Source organism: Teleopsis dalmanni, chromosome 1 (assembly GCF_002237135.1).
Source record: "Teleopsis dalmanni isolate 2A chromosome 1, ASM223713v2, whole genome shotgun sequence".
Lineage (NCBI taxonomy): Eukaryota > Metazoa > Arthropoda > Insecta > Diptera > Diopsidae > Teleopsis > Teleopsis dalmanni.
In genome coordinates, this window is record NC_051846.1 from 40769157 (window position 1) to 40784607 (window position 15451).

General features: G+C 28.8%; 4 protein-coding genes across 5 annotated transcripts; 2 read left to right on the plus strand and 2 right to left on the minus strand.

The window, feature by feature from the left end:
* Window positions 1-2575: 2575 nt before the first annotated feature.
* On the minus strand, window positions 2576-6491 carry LOC119673049 (threonine aspartase 1-like). The gene is made up of 3 exons (XM_038084261.1): window positions 6291-6491; window positions 5274-6235; window positions 2576-2994 (listed from the first exon to the last, which is right to left on the minus strand). The coding sequence occupies exons 1-3, from the start codon at window positions 6316-6318 to the stop codon at window positions 2911-2913; spliced, it is 1074 nt and encodes a 357-aa protein (XP_037940189.1). The 5' UTR covers window positions 6319-6491; the 3' UTR covers window positions 2576-2910.
* Window positions 6492-7413: 922 nt separating this feature from the next.
* LOC119669256 (succinate dehydrogenase assembly factor 2-B, mitochondrial-like) lies at window positions 7414-8481 on the plus strand. The gene is made up of 3 exons (XM_038079082.1): window positions 7414-7455; window positions 7555-7763; window positions 8163-8481. The coding sequence occupies exons 1-3, from the start codon at window positions 7438-7440 to the stop codon at window positions 8431-8433; spliced, it is 498 nt and encodes a 165-aa protein (XP_037935010.1). The 5' UTR covers window positions 7414-7437; the 3' UTR covers window positions 8434-8481.
* Window positions 8482-9557: 1076 nt separating this feature from the next.
* LOC119680021 (RING finger protein nenya-like) lies at window positions 9558-9995 on the plus strand. Its single transcript, XM_038092638.1, has one exon. The coding sequence runs from the start codon at window positions 9558-9560 to the stop codon at window positions 9993-9995; it is 438 nt and encodes a 145-aa protein (XP_037948566.1).
* A 2197-nt stretch (window positions 9996-12192) lies between these two features.
* LOC119672924 (protein PDF) lies at window positions 12193-12833 on the minus strand. Of its 2 annotated transcripts, none has more exons than XM_038084094.1 (2): window positions 12629-12833; window positions 12193-12400 (listed from the first exon to the last, which is right to left on the minus strand). In XM_038084094.1, exons 1-2 carry the CDS (start codon window positions 12746-12748, stop codon window positions 12227-12229), a joined length of 294 nt encoding a protein of 97 aa, XP_037940022.1. In that variant the 5' UTR covers window positions 12749-12833; the 3' UTR covers window positions 12193-12226. The 2 variants fall into 2 exon arrangements, with proteins under 2 accessions (XP_037940022.1, XP_037940023.1); XM_038084095.1 differs by having other exon boundaries at window positions 12644-12832.
* Between the last annotated feature and the right edge of the window lie 2618 nt (window positions 12834-15451).

Consider the following 15451-nt stretch of genomic DNA (forward strand, 5'->3'; position numbering starts at 1 on the left):
GTCACACGGTGCAAGATCAGGTGAATACGGTGGCTGTTCGATGGTATTTATTGAATGTTTGGCCTTAAAATCGTTGATAATGTTGAACAAATTGAGGTGAATCGGAACAAGCCGGGCGTTGACACGTCGCATACACAAATTGTCCACCAAAATCAAACGAGCCATCTCACGACCGATGCCTAGCTCTCGTGCTATCTCTCTAACACTCACATGAGGATTTTTGAACACGATTTCCTTTGCCTTTTCAATGTTTTCGTCGGTGGTAGAGGTCGAAGGTCGTCCAGAACGCGGCATGTCTTCGACGGTCGTACGACAGTCCTGAAAGGCTTTGTACCACTCATAAACTTGAGTTTTCGATAAAACTGATTCCCCATAAGCCTTTTGTAGCATTCGCAACGATTCTGCACACGAAATTTCGTTCGAAAAACAAAATTTGATGCAAACTCTTTGTTCAATATTTTTTTCCATTGTTTTTTTCGCAACGCACTACTGAGGTGAACTGGTTTCAACAGCTGCCGTAAACGAACTGTCCGACAGATCGCGCCTCATTTTGGCTAGTAATTAGGACAGTGCTGCCAACTCACATAAACTTAAAAAATGCGAAAATATACAGCGCGCGAATTTTAAATGAGAACCTCCGAAAACTTTTCGGTCACAATGTATACATTAAAGATATCAGGTTTATCTTAATCCAGATACTATTTGGTTTTTAAGAGAAAAATTTTTATTCCCAAAAATCAAAATATTTAATTCTTTTAATTAATTAATTATGTTGAAGCTATTTGAGCCAGTGCACTTGAGCACTTTTACTCTCTATTAACTCGATGTATATTCAAAACCCCTCTTTATGCCTTGACTGGATTATTGTTGATCACTTTATCAGACTAAGAAATAATTGACCTAGCCGAGGAGCCTGTAACCATTCTCAGTTTGTTTTAGATACTATATTAATTTAAAACAATTTTTTCGAATCAATCCTCTTGAAATAAAAATTTTTTGTTTTTTTAATATCTTGTTTACATTTAGACTTATCGAACTTTTCGACGTTTTTTCGAATCAATCCTCTTGAAATATAAAACTTTTGTTTTTTAATACCTTGTTTACATTTAGACTTATCGAACTTTTCGACGTTTTATTATAACGCTATTATAAGCTAGAGAGTTCCTAGTTATTATAAAATTTTTAATCCACGAAATATTTCTTCTAATTAAATAGAAAAATAATTGACACATACCAAAGCAATAGTAAATAATTTATATATATAATTTTATGGTAATACATATAATTTTTATCACAAAAAAATATAGCAGTCATATTGATTTGTGATTTTCCTTGAAATAAATAAAAATTCTTTATTTCAATAATTTTTTTCTTTCCCTATCAGTTATTTTTTTCGTCCCTATCATTTATTTTTATAATGACTTACTATATATCACCTATGATCTCAAATCTCATAATTTAAACGTACAATTGTAAATGATGCAAAATATAATACAACCTCATAAATTTAAATGGGTTTATAATAATACTAATATAATAACTTGAATTTTAAGAGTAATTTATAATAATTATTTCTTACATTTATCTGAAATAGTTGCTTTGGGTTGTAAAGAGAAGTAGTAAAGTAACATTACATAAATATAAAATATTAAATTATATAAAAACTTATAAACCTTCTATGTATACTAAAACAATTCAAATGTTTCATTTTTAAAAAATTGTAATATATATTTATTTATAAATTATGCTTGGTATTAAATATATATATTAGAATCGAACACTATATAGCATTATATTGATAAATATACCATTTACTAATTTTAGTACCTTAATTAATACAATTTCAACGGCTTATTTATAACAATTTTTTTTTATATTACATTAACAAGCATATATAAGTTCAAATTTTCATCAGCTCTATATTAATTTAATTTATAATTCGTTTGAATAAACTTGTGACAGTGTACTTATATCTCAGAGTAATTAGTTCTAAATTTTTATCAATTCTGTTTACATAAGTCTTTTATTAGAAATATTCTAAAATGCTCAAAATAAAAATTTGAAACTATAGTACAAGTATAGTCGATGTATAATTAGCTGCGGGGCATATGCCGTATTTAAAGGAAATTGCTCTCTAAGTTTAGTTACTTAAGCATATATCATTGACTTAAAACCTAAGCAATATAATTGTAAAATAACAAAATAATTATAAACTTAAATCATAACTTTTGTTGCACAAAATCTCGTAATTATAACAGTTTTGTTTATATAAATATTATTTATAAATTTATTTTGTGTTGAAGTAAATATTGTATTTTTATAATTTTTAAATTTAGAAAATTTTTTATTTTTATACATAATATAAAATTTAAACGTTCGATTCAAACTGTGCTTTTTTGTATAGACTTAATATAACATTTCAAAATGAAGAAATAAAGAAACTTGCTTGCATTTACTTTTAAATTTTATTTGTTATTTACTAAAATTAAATTTTACATTTAAACAATTAAAACATACGCCTTATTTTATAAACATATAATTAAAAAAGTTAATACAATAACATTAAATATAACTAATTATTATTTGTTTAAAAATGCGTTTCAACTTATTGTGTATCTAAAGGGTTAATGTTGTTTCATTGATATTACTTAGAATTAATTTTATTTTTAGACTTTAGTTTCCCTAAACGCGTGCGTCCGTATTTTCAAAAACATTTAAGTCATTAAATTATTTTATATTTTCGTTAATTATTATATTTTTTCAAAGACAACAAATTTTACGTACAAAAATTACGTCGGTATTTTTATTCCCAAATGCACTTAGGTAAGTTATGGCTTTTTGTCGTTTGGTTTTCCGTCTTGTAATTATTAATGTGTCATGTAGATATAGATATATGATATAAAGGAATTTCTATAAACGTAAATGAAAATTTTGTCCATTTACTACAGTCTGTCTGCCTGGTTCACAGTAGTTCGGCAGTGGTGAGTAGACAAACTAGAAAAAAAGTTATAGAAACGATTAAAGCATTAATAAGATATAATTAATTATAATGGTATTAAGAATAAAAAAGATAACAAGATACACATACAAATAAATTCAATTACCATATTTTTTATTAAAGATATCTGATTACAAAATAAATAATCTATTTTTTATTTTTGTAATCTATTTAAATGAAATAATCTTTATAGGGGACAAAAGGTTCAATTCAATTAGAGGTTATTAATAATTTAATATGATACATTTAATAATAATAATAATAAGAATAAGAAAGAAAAAAAGAAAAACATACATACAAAATTCAAATAACCATATGTTTAGTAAAGGTATATGGTTTCAATACATTAGGTTAGTTTACACCTACAATCCCAAGAAATCCATTTAGGCTTGATTGTGTTACCGTATAATTAAAAACCCGAGGGTTAGAACCACTTAGAACCTTTGACAAAACTTATAAAACTATTCTTAGAGAGGTCATGTAGTAAATATTTAATATACTCAACAAAGTAGATGGGTGGGTCTTTCATCGCCCTCACCACAACCATGGTTTCAATATAAATAGACTACATTTTGTGAGCTGTTGTAAACTATTTAAATGATACAATCTCTATAGAGGAAAAAAAGTACAAATAGAGACGACGGTAAATTGATTAATATAATTAATATTAATAATAATAACAAGAAGAAGAAAGAAAAAGATATATACATAATTATAAATTCAAATAATGTTATGTTTAGGTTAATATAGATTGCATATGGTTACAATCTAAATAGTATACTTTTTTGTAATCTGTTTTAATTAAATAATCTCTATACTGGACAAAAGTTATAACGTAATTAGAGGAATATAAACTATTGTTAATAGTGACGCATTGGACAGTTATTAAAGACTGTGTAATAATAATACTTAAGCTGAAGTAATTACCAAATTAGTTACTGGGATTATATAGAAGAGTTATGTAAGATGAGTAACGTAGAAGGATAAGTGAGAATAATTAAACTTTTCCTGAGTACAGGTAAAGAAACCTTACCATCACATTGGGAGGGAGCCATAACTCGATAGAAGTCAGATTGGTGTGTCTATTGAAGCAAACGAACAGATAAGCGATGTTATGTGGCATAGAGCAGTAGTGTTTATAGTTAGCAAATAACTATTTAATACGTAGCTATATCCAAATCACAAATGAATTAGAACAGTCTAACGATATATCCCCAGGCACAATACTTATTAAAAAACATATAAACCGGAATTATTTATTTCTTTTAGGGGGTGATTGAATATTGAACGTATGTGAGGAGAAGTAGTTTTGGGATAGAACGACCTTGAAACTGTGTTTTCGACCTCATTCTTAACTTTCAAGAGACACCTAATATGGTTTTAAAGAGCTGCCAACTTGTTTGACACTATTTAAAGCTAATTCACACTTTCTTCAAACAATTTTTTTTCATATATAGACGTTATTCACTCTAAATACACTCTTAAACAGACACTCGACGTCAGCCATAGCGTTTTTGATTGGTAAATCTAGATTTAATCTAGATTTACTCTTGATCTGTTAAAGTTTGTTGCTCAATCGAACAATTTTGGAGTAATCTAACATTTTTGTTGTAGTGTTAGTAGACATTTATATTTTTCATAAACACATATATCGAATCAAATCTCATTTAATCTGTCAAGTCACATAAAACTGCTGTTAATTTCAGGGTAACCTTAGTATGACAAAATATCTAGAGTGTTATAAATTAATCTCGAGTGTTATACATTTCGCTCGAGATTTGCCAAATGTTATTTTCAAATTGCACTAAAAGTAAATCTCGGTTGATAAAGTTATTCCAGGTTAGGTTTAACAATCGAAAACCACATTCGTTATAAATAATAATAAAGAAATGTGTTTAGAAAAATGTTTTAGAAACATTGCCAATCAGAGAGGAATACTAGTGAGAATAGTTTTCACAGTATTTAAATTTAATTTAATGATAATTTGAAAACACATATAAATTATATCATTTCATAAATAAATAATAAATATTTGTTTACATACAAATAAACAATACTACACATTTATAAAGTATTCTGAGTATAATATTTTTTTCTAAATTTAATTTTTTATAGAATATATTTTACTTAACGCGTAATATTTAAATTAACCTAACCCTACAGACAAACAAAACAGTCGAACTAAAAAGTGTAGCGTACCATGGTTTGGTCATTAATCAAAATAAATGTCTTTTGTGCACTTGTCCAATATCAATAAAAACTATTTGGCACTCACCTTTGGTGTTTTCTGTTCTGTAGACATATAGCCTATGCAAAAAGATTTTGTTGTTTGACTCCAAAGAATTTCGCCAGTTCGATCTTCTGGATGATACACTAATGTTAATGCGCCTGCATACAAATTTTGATTAACTGGCAGAAATGGTGATTCTAAGAATTTATGCTTAAATGTATTATGTAAACTTCGAACAGCACAATCGGCTGTCAATAGATCCGTGCATATTTCTTTCGCTAGAAATGTTCGCATGATATATTCACCATTTCCAGTAGTGCATGTAGCAACGGATATATCAGAAGTGTCAGCAGCCCAAACACCAGCACCAAATGTAGCAGCTTGACCAACACGTCCAGGCACTTTTAAAAGCAGACCACCAGAACTACAACCAGCAGCTGTGTTTCCATTACCATCAACACATACAGCTCCTACTGTATCTAAGCGTGCTTCTATAGTTATTGGAGGTACGTCTGCGGTGACAGGTATAGTATGTTCACTAGCCAGTTTTTGATATTTCGTTTTATAATGATTATAAGCAAATTTTGCTTTACTTGATATCAAATCTTTGGGATCAATTATGTCACAACCCATTTCTTCTGCAAATTGCTCAGCTCCTGTACCAGCCATTATCATGGGTGGAAGGCGATCCATAGATAATAGTCTAGATTGTCCATCACAGATAACACGTGCCAATTGTATTGGATTTTTTACATTACTAACGTCTGTACATGCTCCAAATTGTAAATTGGCACCATTCATTATTGAAGCATCGCACTGCACACGCCCATCATAACAAAGATTTGAACCAAAACCCGCATTTGTGTTACCACAATTTTCCAACCGTTTTATGGCAGCTTCACAAGCGTCCATAGCTGTACCTCCTTTCAACAGCAAATCTGTAGCTCTTAAGCAGGCCTCTTTTATTACTCGCTGATATTTACTCTCATCGACACTGTTGCCCGCTCCTGGGGAGTGGCAAGTTTTAAATTGATTTTATTAAAATAAATTTAGCTAACAAACCTGTGTGCACTGCTATAAAACCAGACATTTTGCTTCAATATATGTTACGCTGCGAGATATTTGCAAACTATATTTTAATTCCGATTTATGTCAAACGCGACAGTAGTTTATTGTTTTGTTTGTGTATGCAAACATTCTGAAGTGCATAATTGAATAAGCAACTTAAATAAACAACTGTCAAAACTTGTTAAGTGATGTAAGCGACAATTATAGGTATAAGTATTCGGTTTTATTCAGGTAACCATAATGATTAGATACAGCTAGAGTTGCCGAGGTAACTGAAATTAAAAAAGTAATTTTATTATAAAATAATTGTGATAGTTCAAACCGCATATCTATAACACATAATTTGTTTTTTAGGGTCAACAATTTAGTTTTAGGTCGTGTGCGAGTTAGGCTAAGTTGATGCTAAACCAAATGGGAGAGTTTTTGGGATTTTTTGCACTGCAGTCATTTAGCCATTTATCAACACGTATCGACACATCACTACATTATCGGCACAACTTAGAATTTCCCTCATTTAGAACGCAACTTAGCCTAACTCGCACACGTCATAAATGTTATTATTTACAATATATTTTTTATAATATAACACAAATTTAAATATACTTCATTTAAAAAGAATTCATTGTGAATTATCAATTATATATATATAATTTTTTTGTGTGATATATAATTAAGTAAAGTTTACTAAAGTTTATAAAAATTGTATAAATAATTCTTTGGAAGATATTTTCTTCAAATTTTACAGATTCAAAGCACCAAGCCTAATACTGTAACCCAATAGCTAATATACGGATTTATTGAACCAACGAATATATCCAAAAACCACTGATAATAAGTATTTGGAAATGATAATAATAGCTCTATGGTCAACAATAGATAATATTAATTGCATACAAAAATTTTTCTTTCTCTTATTATCAAGTTCCACTGTAAACATAAATTATTTATAATTTTAAAAATATATTAACATCAAAAGTTTTGTGTAATTTATTTAACAACTAAATATTCAGTATCTATTGCAAAATAAAAATGGTTGGCAGCACTAGAACCAATTGTCAAAAATAAAATTGTGTTTTTATTTTTGCTGGTCAGTCAAAATAAAAATATAAGAATTTATTTGAACGAGTTTATTTTAAAAGGAATGTTGCGTAAAGTTTGTGTAAGTATTTATTATATTATATTATTATATTAAAAAATAAAGCAAATAATGTCACACATTTTGATTGCATAACACTGTATTAAATGAAACTGTTTGTAGTGCTCAAGGTATTCCGGTGGAATTCTACCGTATTTGTTAGGTAAACAAAATTTTTCCAGTGCAGCTGGACCAACTGGAAGTCAACCGCCAAAAAAAGAAGTTCTTAACCATGCTGATGTACCTATTATTGACTATGAAGATCCGGACTATTTACCACTGCCGGAATATCCCATGAGACCGGATGAACCACTCGAGGTACGCAAGCAACGGTAAGTTTAACGCTAAGTTTAGATTAAAATATCTTAAAGAGGTTCGTCAGCTCTAAGTGTGAACATAGTGTCTAACTTTAATGCTAATACATCTGTTATATTTGGGAGATATAGAAGTTTTGATGCACCGCGCAGATGACTACGGTGAAAAACAACCGTATTAGCATACACAGTTACACAGAGTGTCTGCCTTGAAATTGTTATGTTTTTCAAATCAAACCACTAAGTTCCGAAACGTAGCTGTCATCAGCGCGGGGCATAATTTACAAAAAATGGTAGTTTAAAATTCTTAGGGAAATTAGTTATTTTAATTTTAAATGCAAGATTAATTTAATTAAATACCAATTAATTCACTTTAAAATTTGAAAATTAATATAATTAACATATTGAATTTTTTAGTTTAGTCTACCAATCACGCAAGCGGGGCATGCTTGAAAATGATTTGCTACTCAGTACATTTGTGGCTAAGTACTTAAAAGACATGGATGCCAAACTAACGCTGCAGTACGATCAATTAATCAATGGTGTTTCAAATGACTGGGACATTTATTATTGGGCTACACAAGTTAAACCGACTCCTCCAGAACATGATAACGAAATTATGCGCATGCTAAAGAAACACGTAGCCAATGAACAATGTGATAAGCGTTTGAGGCAACCGGACCTGTAAACTTTATCTATAATTATTAAAGAATGTTGCTTTATTTTAAGAAAAATTTACTTTTTTGTTTGTATTCAAATATATATTTCATTACAATTAAATAATCTTCATGTGCTTTGTTAGTTGATATACGAAAATATACTGATGTGTGTTAGGTGCTACTTGAAACTAATCTGGATAAGATGTTTGTAATAATGTGTCATAATTCAGTGAGGACATAAGTTGTGTGTCTTGACTACGCGAGCATCGGCATCACTGTTGCGATCTGTCAAGTGTTATGTTTTGACAAATAACAAATCTTGCATATGTGTACATAATGCAAGCAAATTACATTCGATTAACATATATTAAATTAATACAAAATTAAAAGGAATGGTAAAAACGTTGAAAATTTCAAAATAAAGGGCTGAAATTTTTTTTTTCCCAATTTTCAAATTTATTACATTTTTGAATTTTTGTTTATATATGATATTTGACATCTGATTGCAATATTAGTTGGAATTTCCAATGAAAGTTCACAATAGTTTGCGTTGGTAACACTTTTTTTACTGGTCAATATGTTTGGCCAGAGTACCTATACTGACCAAAATAGAGAAAATAGTGTTGTTGGTTTGCGTACATTTCGGCAAGCAATTTGTTATTTTTTGCCATACTTACTAGCCACCGAAAAGGCCTATTATTGATGGGATTCTTAAAACAACTTAAAATACAGTTTAGTTTGAAATTAAAATTAATTAAATTTATAAATTTATTTTCATTTATTTCATTAATTTTCATATATATATATTTTAACTCATTATTTGCAATATAATATATATTTAATTTTTAAATTTAAAGTCAAATTAAAGCGAATGCGAGTGTCCAGTTTGATTACTATTTGATAGTAACGGTCTCTCTTTTTGTTTACGAAAACGTTCGGTTTTGTAAATAATTTGAATCAATAAGAGTGATAGAAGCACAAAATGGATTTTATACATTGCAATAAATGCAATAGACGACATAATATATATAAATCATTAAAATTTTTTCTTTCACAATGCGGACATGTAATATGCGAGAATTGTGTCAAGAGCTCGGAGAATAAATGTGTAGTTTGTGCGCGGAAATGCAGTCCCTTGCCCATTGACAACAATATGCCACCTTCGATGGTGGCTTACTTCGAAAAGCCTGAAAAGGTTTATGAACGTTTTCAAAAAGTTGTCAAATTTCAATTGACGCAAAAAGCGCGCTTAGGATTACATCTATTTAATGAATTACCACAACAATTGCGGAAAGTCCATAAGGAAGTAAATGCTATGTTAAAACTTAAAGCGAAACTCACATCTGAGTTGGATGAGGAGAAAAAACGTTTTGAAAAACAAAAACGATACTTGGCTTATATGCAAAACTCAATGGAAATGGTAGATACGAAACGAACTCATAAAACAGATTTGTCTGACGCAATGTCTAATTTAAAAAAGCGACTAACAACACCAACATTAAGTGCGTCCGTTTCGGAAAGTTTTAAAAGCACTGGAAGAAATGTCACTATCACTTCAATGCCAAAATGCGGTGTAGACTTTAATTTGTAAGTAATTTAAGCAAATAAAAATAGAATTAAAAAAAAAAAGCAGGAATTCTCATTATTTTTTATTTTTTTATTTATTTGATTTCTATGACTATCGGGTACTTAATTAATACTTTTCCTATATCTATATCCTCTGAACAAACAATCAACAATCGTCAATATGTAACTTCCCAAAGTACCAATTTATTATTATTCGATCCAATCTCTGTCAAATTGTAATAAGCAGCAGAGAGTTAAACAAGTTGGAAGCTTAACCTCTATTTAATTATAGCTGCCTTTGTACCTTAATAAACAGGCCATATTAAATATTAAGCGAGCTGCTTGATACAATCTCTATCCCTTTAAATTCTTCTTCCTTTACCAAAATCGGGGTAAGTTAAAAGATAGCGATAAATCCAAATATATTGAATTTGGTTTAGATTCAATATATAGACTAACTTGTTTCCAAGTAAATTGTTGATATATATCTTCGAGAAACATAAAAGACCGTTCTTGTTCTACGGTTCGAAACCAAGTCAATTTATTATATTTACGTTTATATAGAATAGTGTTCTTACGTCTATTTTAATTTTACACTAAGGGAAAGAAATTAAGTGGGAGAGATTATATACATACATACCAATTGTATTTTATAAATACTTTAAGAATGGTGAAATCGCATGTTGTGGTGAAATATCGTTTACTACTAATGATCTGTTGTGGGAACTGTTTAGGAGCATTGCAAAAGTAATGGAGTACTATGTCATTGCACCGATGCTACAATGGTGGCGTATTCCGACAAATAGTTCGTGCAGGAAGTGCAAGATAAAGAAAAGATCCAACCATTAGTGGTTTTTAATTTTCTCGTCTGGAACTGCAGACTTAACAGTTTCAACTATTTGGAAACCGTTTGTTAACTGATTTGGTAGAGATAATGGATGTGGACTTATCGGATCTTTTCAGCTTAATTTGAAAAATCTGATTTACAAGGGTAATGGAGGAATATGACAGCAGTTAGTGTAACTGGATACTCCTAGGCAATTCTCAACGCATTACAATAGGCAATAGTTAGTGACAGTTGTAACAACCATTAACCTAAACATGTTACAAATTTATACATTGCGGTTTCATGAGCAAATGTAAATAAAATATACATGTGATTGATATATTGGCGTAATATAGGTGTTTCAAAGCCCCAAAAAAAATGTGTGGAGTTTACAAATTGCATATTTTCGGTAGCGAGTTCAATACGTCTTGCGAAAAACAGGTGAATCTAGGCGTGTTTCATGACTTGTGACACCATTCTATTGAAACCACACATTTTCTATAACCATATATTCAATTTCAAATCAAAATTAGTATATACAATCTATACTTTTTGTGGATACAATAGTTTTTTGATGGGCACTTTTGAATTTTAGTGGTCCCAAACGCCATAACATAATTTTAATTAATGTAACTTTTATATATGTGGACTTCAACATACCTAAATACGACAATTTTTTAAATGACTTATCCATCAAGTGAAAAATGAAGCTCATTAATAAATAAAATCTTTCAGTTCAGCATTTGAGATTCGTCGCTAAAACAATGTTGCTAAATCCGAATTAGAAATGGATAACCCTCTAATATACGTAATATGTTCTGCTCTATTGTTATTATCACTATAGGTGCAATTACAATTGCCCTCTAAGATGGACTATAAAAAAGACGTTTCAAGTAAAAGTTTATATAAAATATGTTGGTTATATTATTCGGAATTATTAGGAATGCTAAGGAAACGATATGGTAATAAAATTTTTACAAGTATGGCTCCAACAAATAAAAGTTAAAGCTTGAAACATTATAAGATAGATCGAAACCGTTGAGAATGACGGTAAATATTTCAAAATATGTCGATGTATAGCGATATCTGCAAATAAGTTCTCAGAAGCCATGGTTTAGTTATGACTTTATAAGAAGAAAAATACTAGTTCATTTAATTCTTATATATATATATAATTTTATTCATTACATCCATATGGGTAAATATTCATGGTACAATATTCATACATGAAACTATCTTTTTAAAGTAATTTTCTACATACAATTTTATAAATTTTATATAATATAATTTTGTATATATGAATACATATACACATTCGAATAGACAAAGAATATATATAGGATAACATATATATATATATTTTAACAATTTAACATATATTTAATGATAAAAATAATATACAATGTGTCTCTATATTCGGGTTACATTATTTATTTGCCTGCATCGTTCATGTTCTTAGGTAAACTCAATAACGAATTGATGAGTTCGGAATTCCTTTTAGGCACTGGTCCTGTGAGCATATTACCCATGTAATACTTACAAGGATTGATGAATTGTTGTGGATATTGTACAGAAGACAGCCAGTTTAATAATTCGCGATTATACTAAATAAGAGAATAAGAGAGACATTTATTATAGAGATTATATATGAATAAGTTTTGAAATAATTTTGGAAAAAAGTCTATATATTGCATACAAGGAATAGATTAACATATTTATCAAAACTGAGGATAATAAGGATTTATAAAGATATATTATATATATAAGATATATATATAATATATTTTATTATATACAACATATACTACTAAATAAATAAATTTTATGAGTACCTTTATATCCCTTACCTCTTTATCCCAATATCTCTCCTCATCTGGTGTTGGTAAAGTCAGCGATTGGGTTATCAGTAAACCAATTGTTAATAAAAATAAACAATAAATCATTTTAGACATTTTGTTTATATATTAAAAATTTTAATTTTCTATTAAGTTCAGATGAACTATCTTCAATGGATGTGATTCCAAAACTGATATCAATGCATAAAAATGCAGGACTTTTATACTCTGGTCAGCGAATTCATCTCAGCAGGAATTCGCTAACGCATTTGAACTGAGTGTCACTTTCAGATTAAATAAAACAGTTTAACCAATATGTGTGGCCTGGTTAATGCCTGGCAAATATTTGTAGTACCTCATTACGTTTCGTTTACGTTTTATTGGTTTTTCTTACGTTATTGAGATGGTTTATGCGGAGTTTTGTTTGTTTTTGACTTTGATGTTTTCACTTGGTTAAATAAAATAAAAATGAAATAAAATCGAACAATCCTTTTTATGTGATTTATTTTTATTCTAATTTTGGATATGCAAAAAAAATTATATATATATATAAGTTGATAGAGTATGTCAAATAAACGTTAAAGTCTACTATAAATTTATTTTGTAAGAAGTAACTATTCAAGATAAGTTTGACAACTAACCTTGAATTATTTTATGTAACAAACCTAAAAATGTTTAAATTAAATTCAATTTAAAATAAAAAAAACTTGAATTTGTGTTTTCTATGCATTGCCTAAAGCTTAAATGAAAGTTTATCATAACGTTTGTAGAATAAAAGTGAGCCGGGAATTACGAAACCTCGAGGTTAGATTGGAGTGGCTGCCTTCTACGTCAAAGCTCACTTGAGCACAAATAATTGGTAATTGTGATACCACCGAAAATTAGCTGTAACTCTATGTACTTTTAAATAAGTCTATTAGAAGAAAAAGATCTTAAGTATAAAAGGATATTTATGACGATTTTAAGTAGTCAATTTTAAGTAGATTTTCTATTGGGGAGTTGTTTTTAGCTATGTTTTCGCAAGAACTTAAAGATGTTTTCGTATAACATATGATAAATACCTATTATCTTATAGATTAAGTAAAAATCTATAGTATATCATTCACAGTTGGGTATAAATTTCGGATGAGCTTTTTGAAAATAAAAATCCGTATAATAAAATATTATTGAAAAAATTAAGGACGTGTGCGAGTTAGGCTAAGTTGCGTTCTAAATGAGGGAAATTCTAAGTTGTGCCGATGGTAATCTAACTTTTATAAAATAATTGCTAGAGCACTAATTAAGCCGAGACAAACACAGTGAGACTATGACACCACATAGAAGAAAATTATAATGACAAAAGAAATATGATTTATGATAGTTATTATGATTAATCCTACAGAAATAGATGAAGAAAATGAGAATGATGATGATTATGGTAATAAAAATAACGCTGATGTTGATGGTTACGATAATGATGACAATGATAAGGATGATGTTGGTTATGGTGATATGATGGCATTTATTATTAAGATGGTGATAATGATTATGATGTTGATGATATGATAGAGAGTATAATGGGGATAATGTTGAAATGATGATGGTGGTAATAATGCTAATTAATAATAATGATACTGATACTAATGATGCCATAATGATACATATGGTCCTGATGACTCTTATAAGGTAATAATAATAAAGAATAATATAACAATTATAAATATATAATAATAATAATATAATATAATAATAATAATATAATATCATAATAATAATATAATATAATACTAATAATAGTAATGATACTGATCATGATAAGAATAGAATGAGATAAAGATTATTTCGATTATGCTGATATGTATGACAAGTACTTTAATATGCAATGAAAATTATAACCATATTGATGATTATATTTATAATAATAACGGTGTTGGTACCGGTTAGAGTCATCATTATTATGTCAACAATGGTAGTGATGGGATGATAATAATATTTGTGAATATGGTGATAAAATTATGTTGAATGTAATGATAATATTTGGAGAAACACTTATAATAATGTTGTTACTGATGACGATGATTCTGATTTTCATGTGCTAGTGATGATGATGCTGATGATTTGAAGATATTGATGATGAGAATAATAATTATGGCAATGATGGTGCAGATAATGATGGTGAAGATAATTAATTAATTATTATTCTGATGATAATAATAAATAATATGATAACGATCCTTTGATGTTGTTGGTGATATTTGTAATGTTGATGCTGATAATATAAGGCAATTATTTAAAATTATTTATTAAGGTAATTATTTATTTAAAAATTTAAATGAATACTGAAATTTTGAAATAAAACAATAAATTCTTTCTTTCTTTCTTCTTAGAAACCGTTTCCTCTAGTGGAGCATTAACCGCATTAGCCGCATTAACAATAAATTAGGTAATGGGCGCTCTCGATGTTAGGAGAAGAATGCAATGATTTACAGCGGCCACTGCACAAAACTTGTACAAAACTTGTTCGAATTTTGTAAGTCCATATTTTCTTTAGAAGACCCAAACAGTGGTGAAGAAGATCAGTAAAAATGTGAAAACACTGAAGCAATTAAAAAATATATGAACCCAATAAATTTTAGAAGTGCAGTGGAAATATAGTAGACCACCTTAAATGTCTTGACTTTTACAATAAATTAAGTGAAACAAAATTAATTATAGAGTTTTTTTCGAACAGTGGTGAACTACAACAACAAAAATTCATTTTTGTATTATTATAATTAATTGAATTTTTGGCTGACCATACAGGGAATATTCGGCCAAATACCCATCATCAGTGGTCTTGGA

What these genes read in the sequence shown, in the direction of transcription:
- LOC119673049 (XM_038084261.1), bottom strand. Translation starts at nt 6,318, where the DNA reads ATGTCTGGTTTTATAGCAGTGCACACAG. An exon ending in TTTTATAGCAGTGCACACAG is followed by an intron (nt 6,236 to 6,290) that starts GTTTGTTAGCTA and finishes GCCACTCCCCAG; the next exon opens with GAGCGGGCAACAGTGTCGAT. An exon ending in CAGAACAGAAAACACCAAAG is followed by an intron (nt 2,995 to 5,273) that starts GTGAGTGCCAAA and finishes CTTTTTTTCTAG; the next exon opens with TTTGTCTACTCACCACTGCC.
- LOC119680021 (XM_038092638.1), top strand. Translation starts at nt 9,558, where the DNA reads ATGCCACCTTCGATGGTGGCTTACTTCGAAAAGCCTGAAAAGGTTTAT.
- LOC119672924 (XM_038084094.1), bottom strand. Translation starts at nt 12,748, where the DNA reads ATGTCTAAAATGATTTATTGTTTATTTTTATTAACAATTGGTTTACTG. An exon ending in AAGAGGTAAGGGATATAAAG is followed by an intron (nt 12,401 to 12,628) that starts GTACTCATAAAA and finishes TCTCTTATTTAG; the next exon opens with TATAATCGCGAATTATTAAA.
- LOC119669256 (XM_038079082.1), top strand. An exon ending in CTCGAGGTACGCAAGCAACG is followed by an intron (nt 7,764 to 8,162) that starts GTAAGTTTAACG and finishes TGAATTTTTTAG; the next exon opens with TTTAGTCTACCAATCACGCA.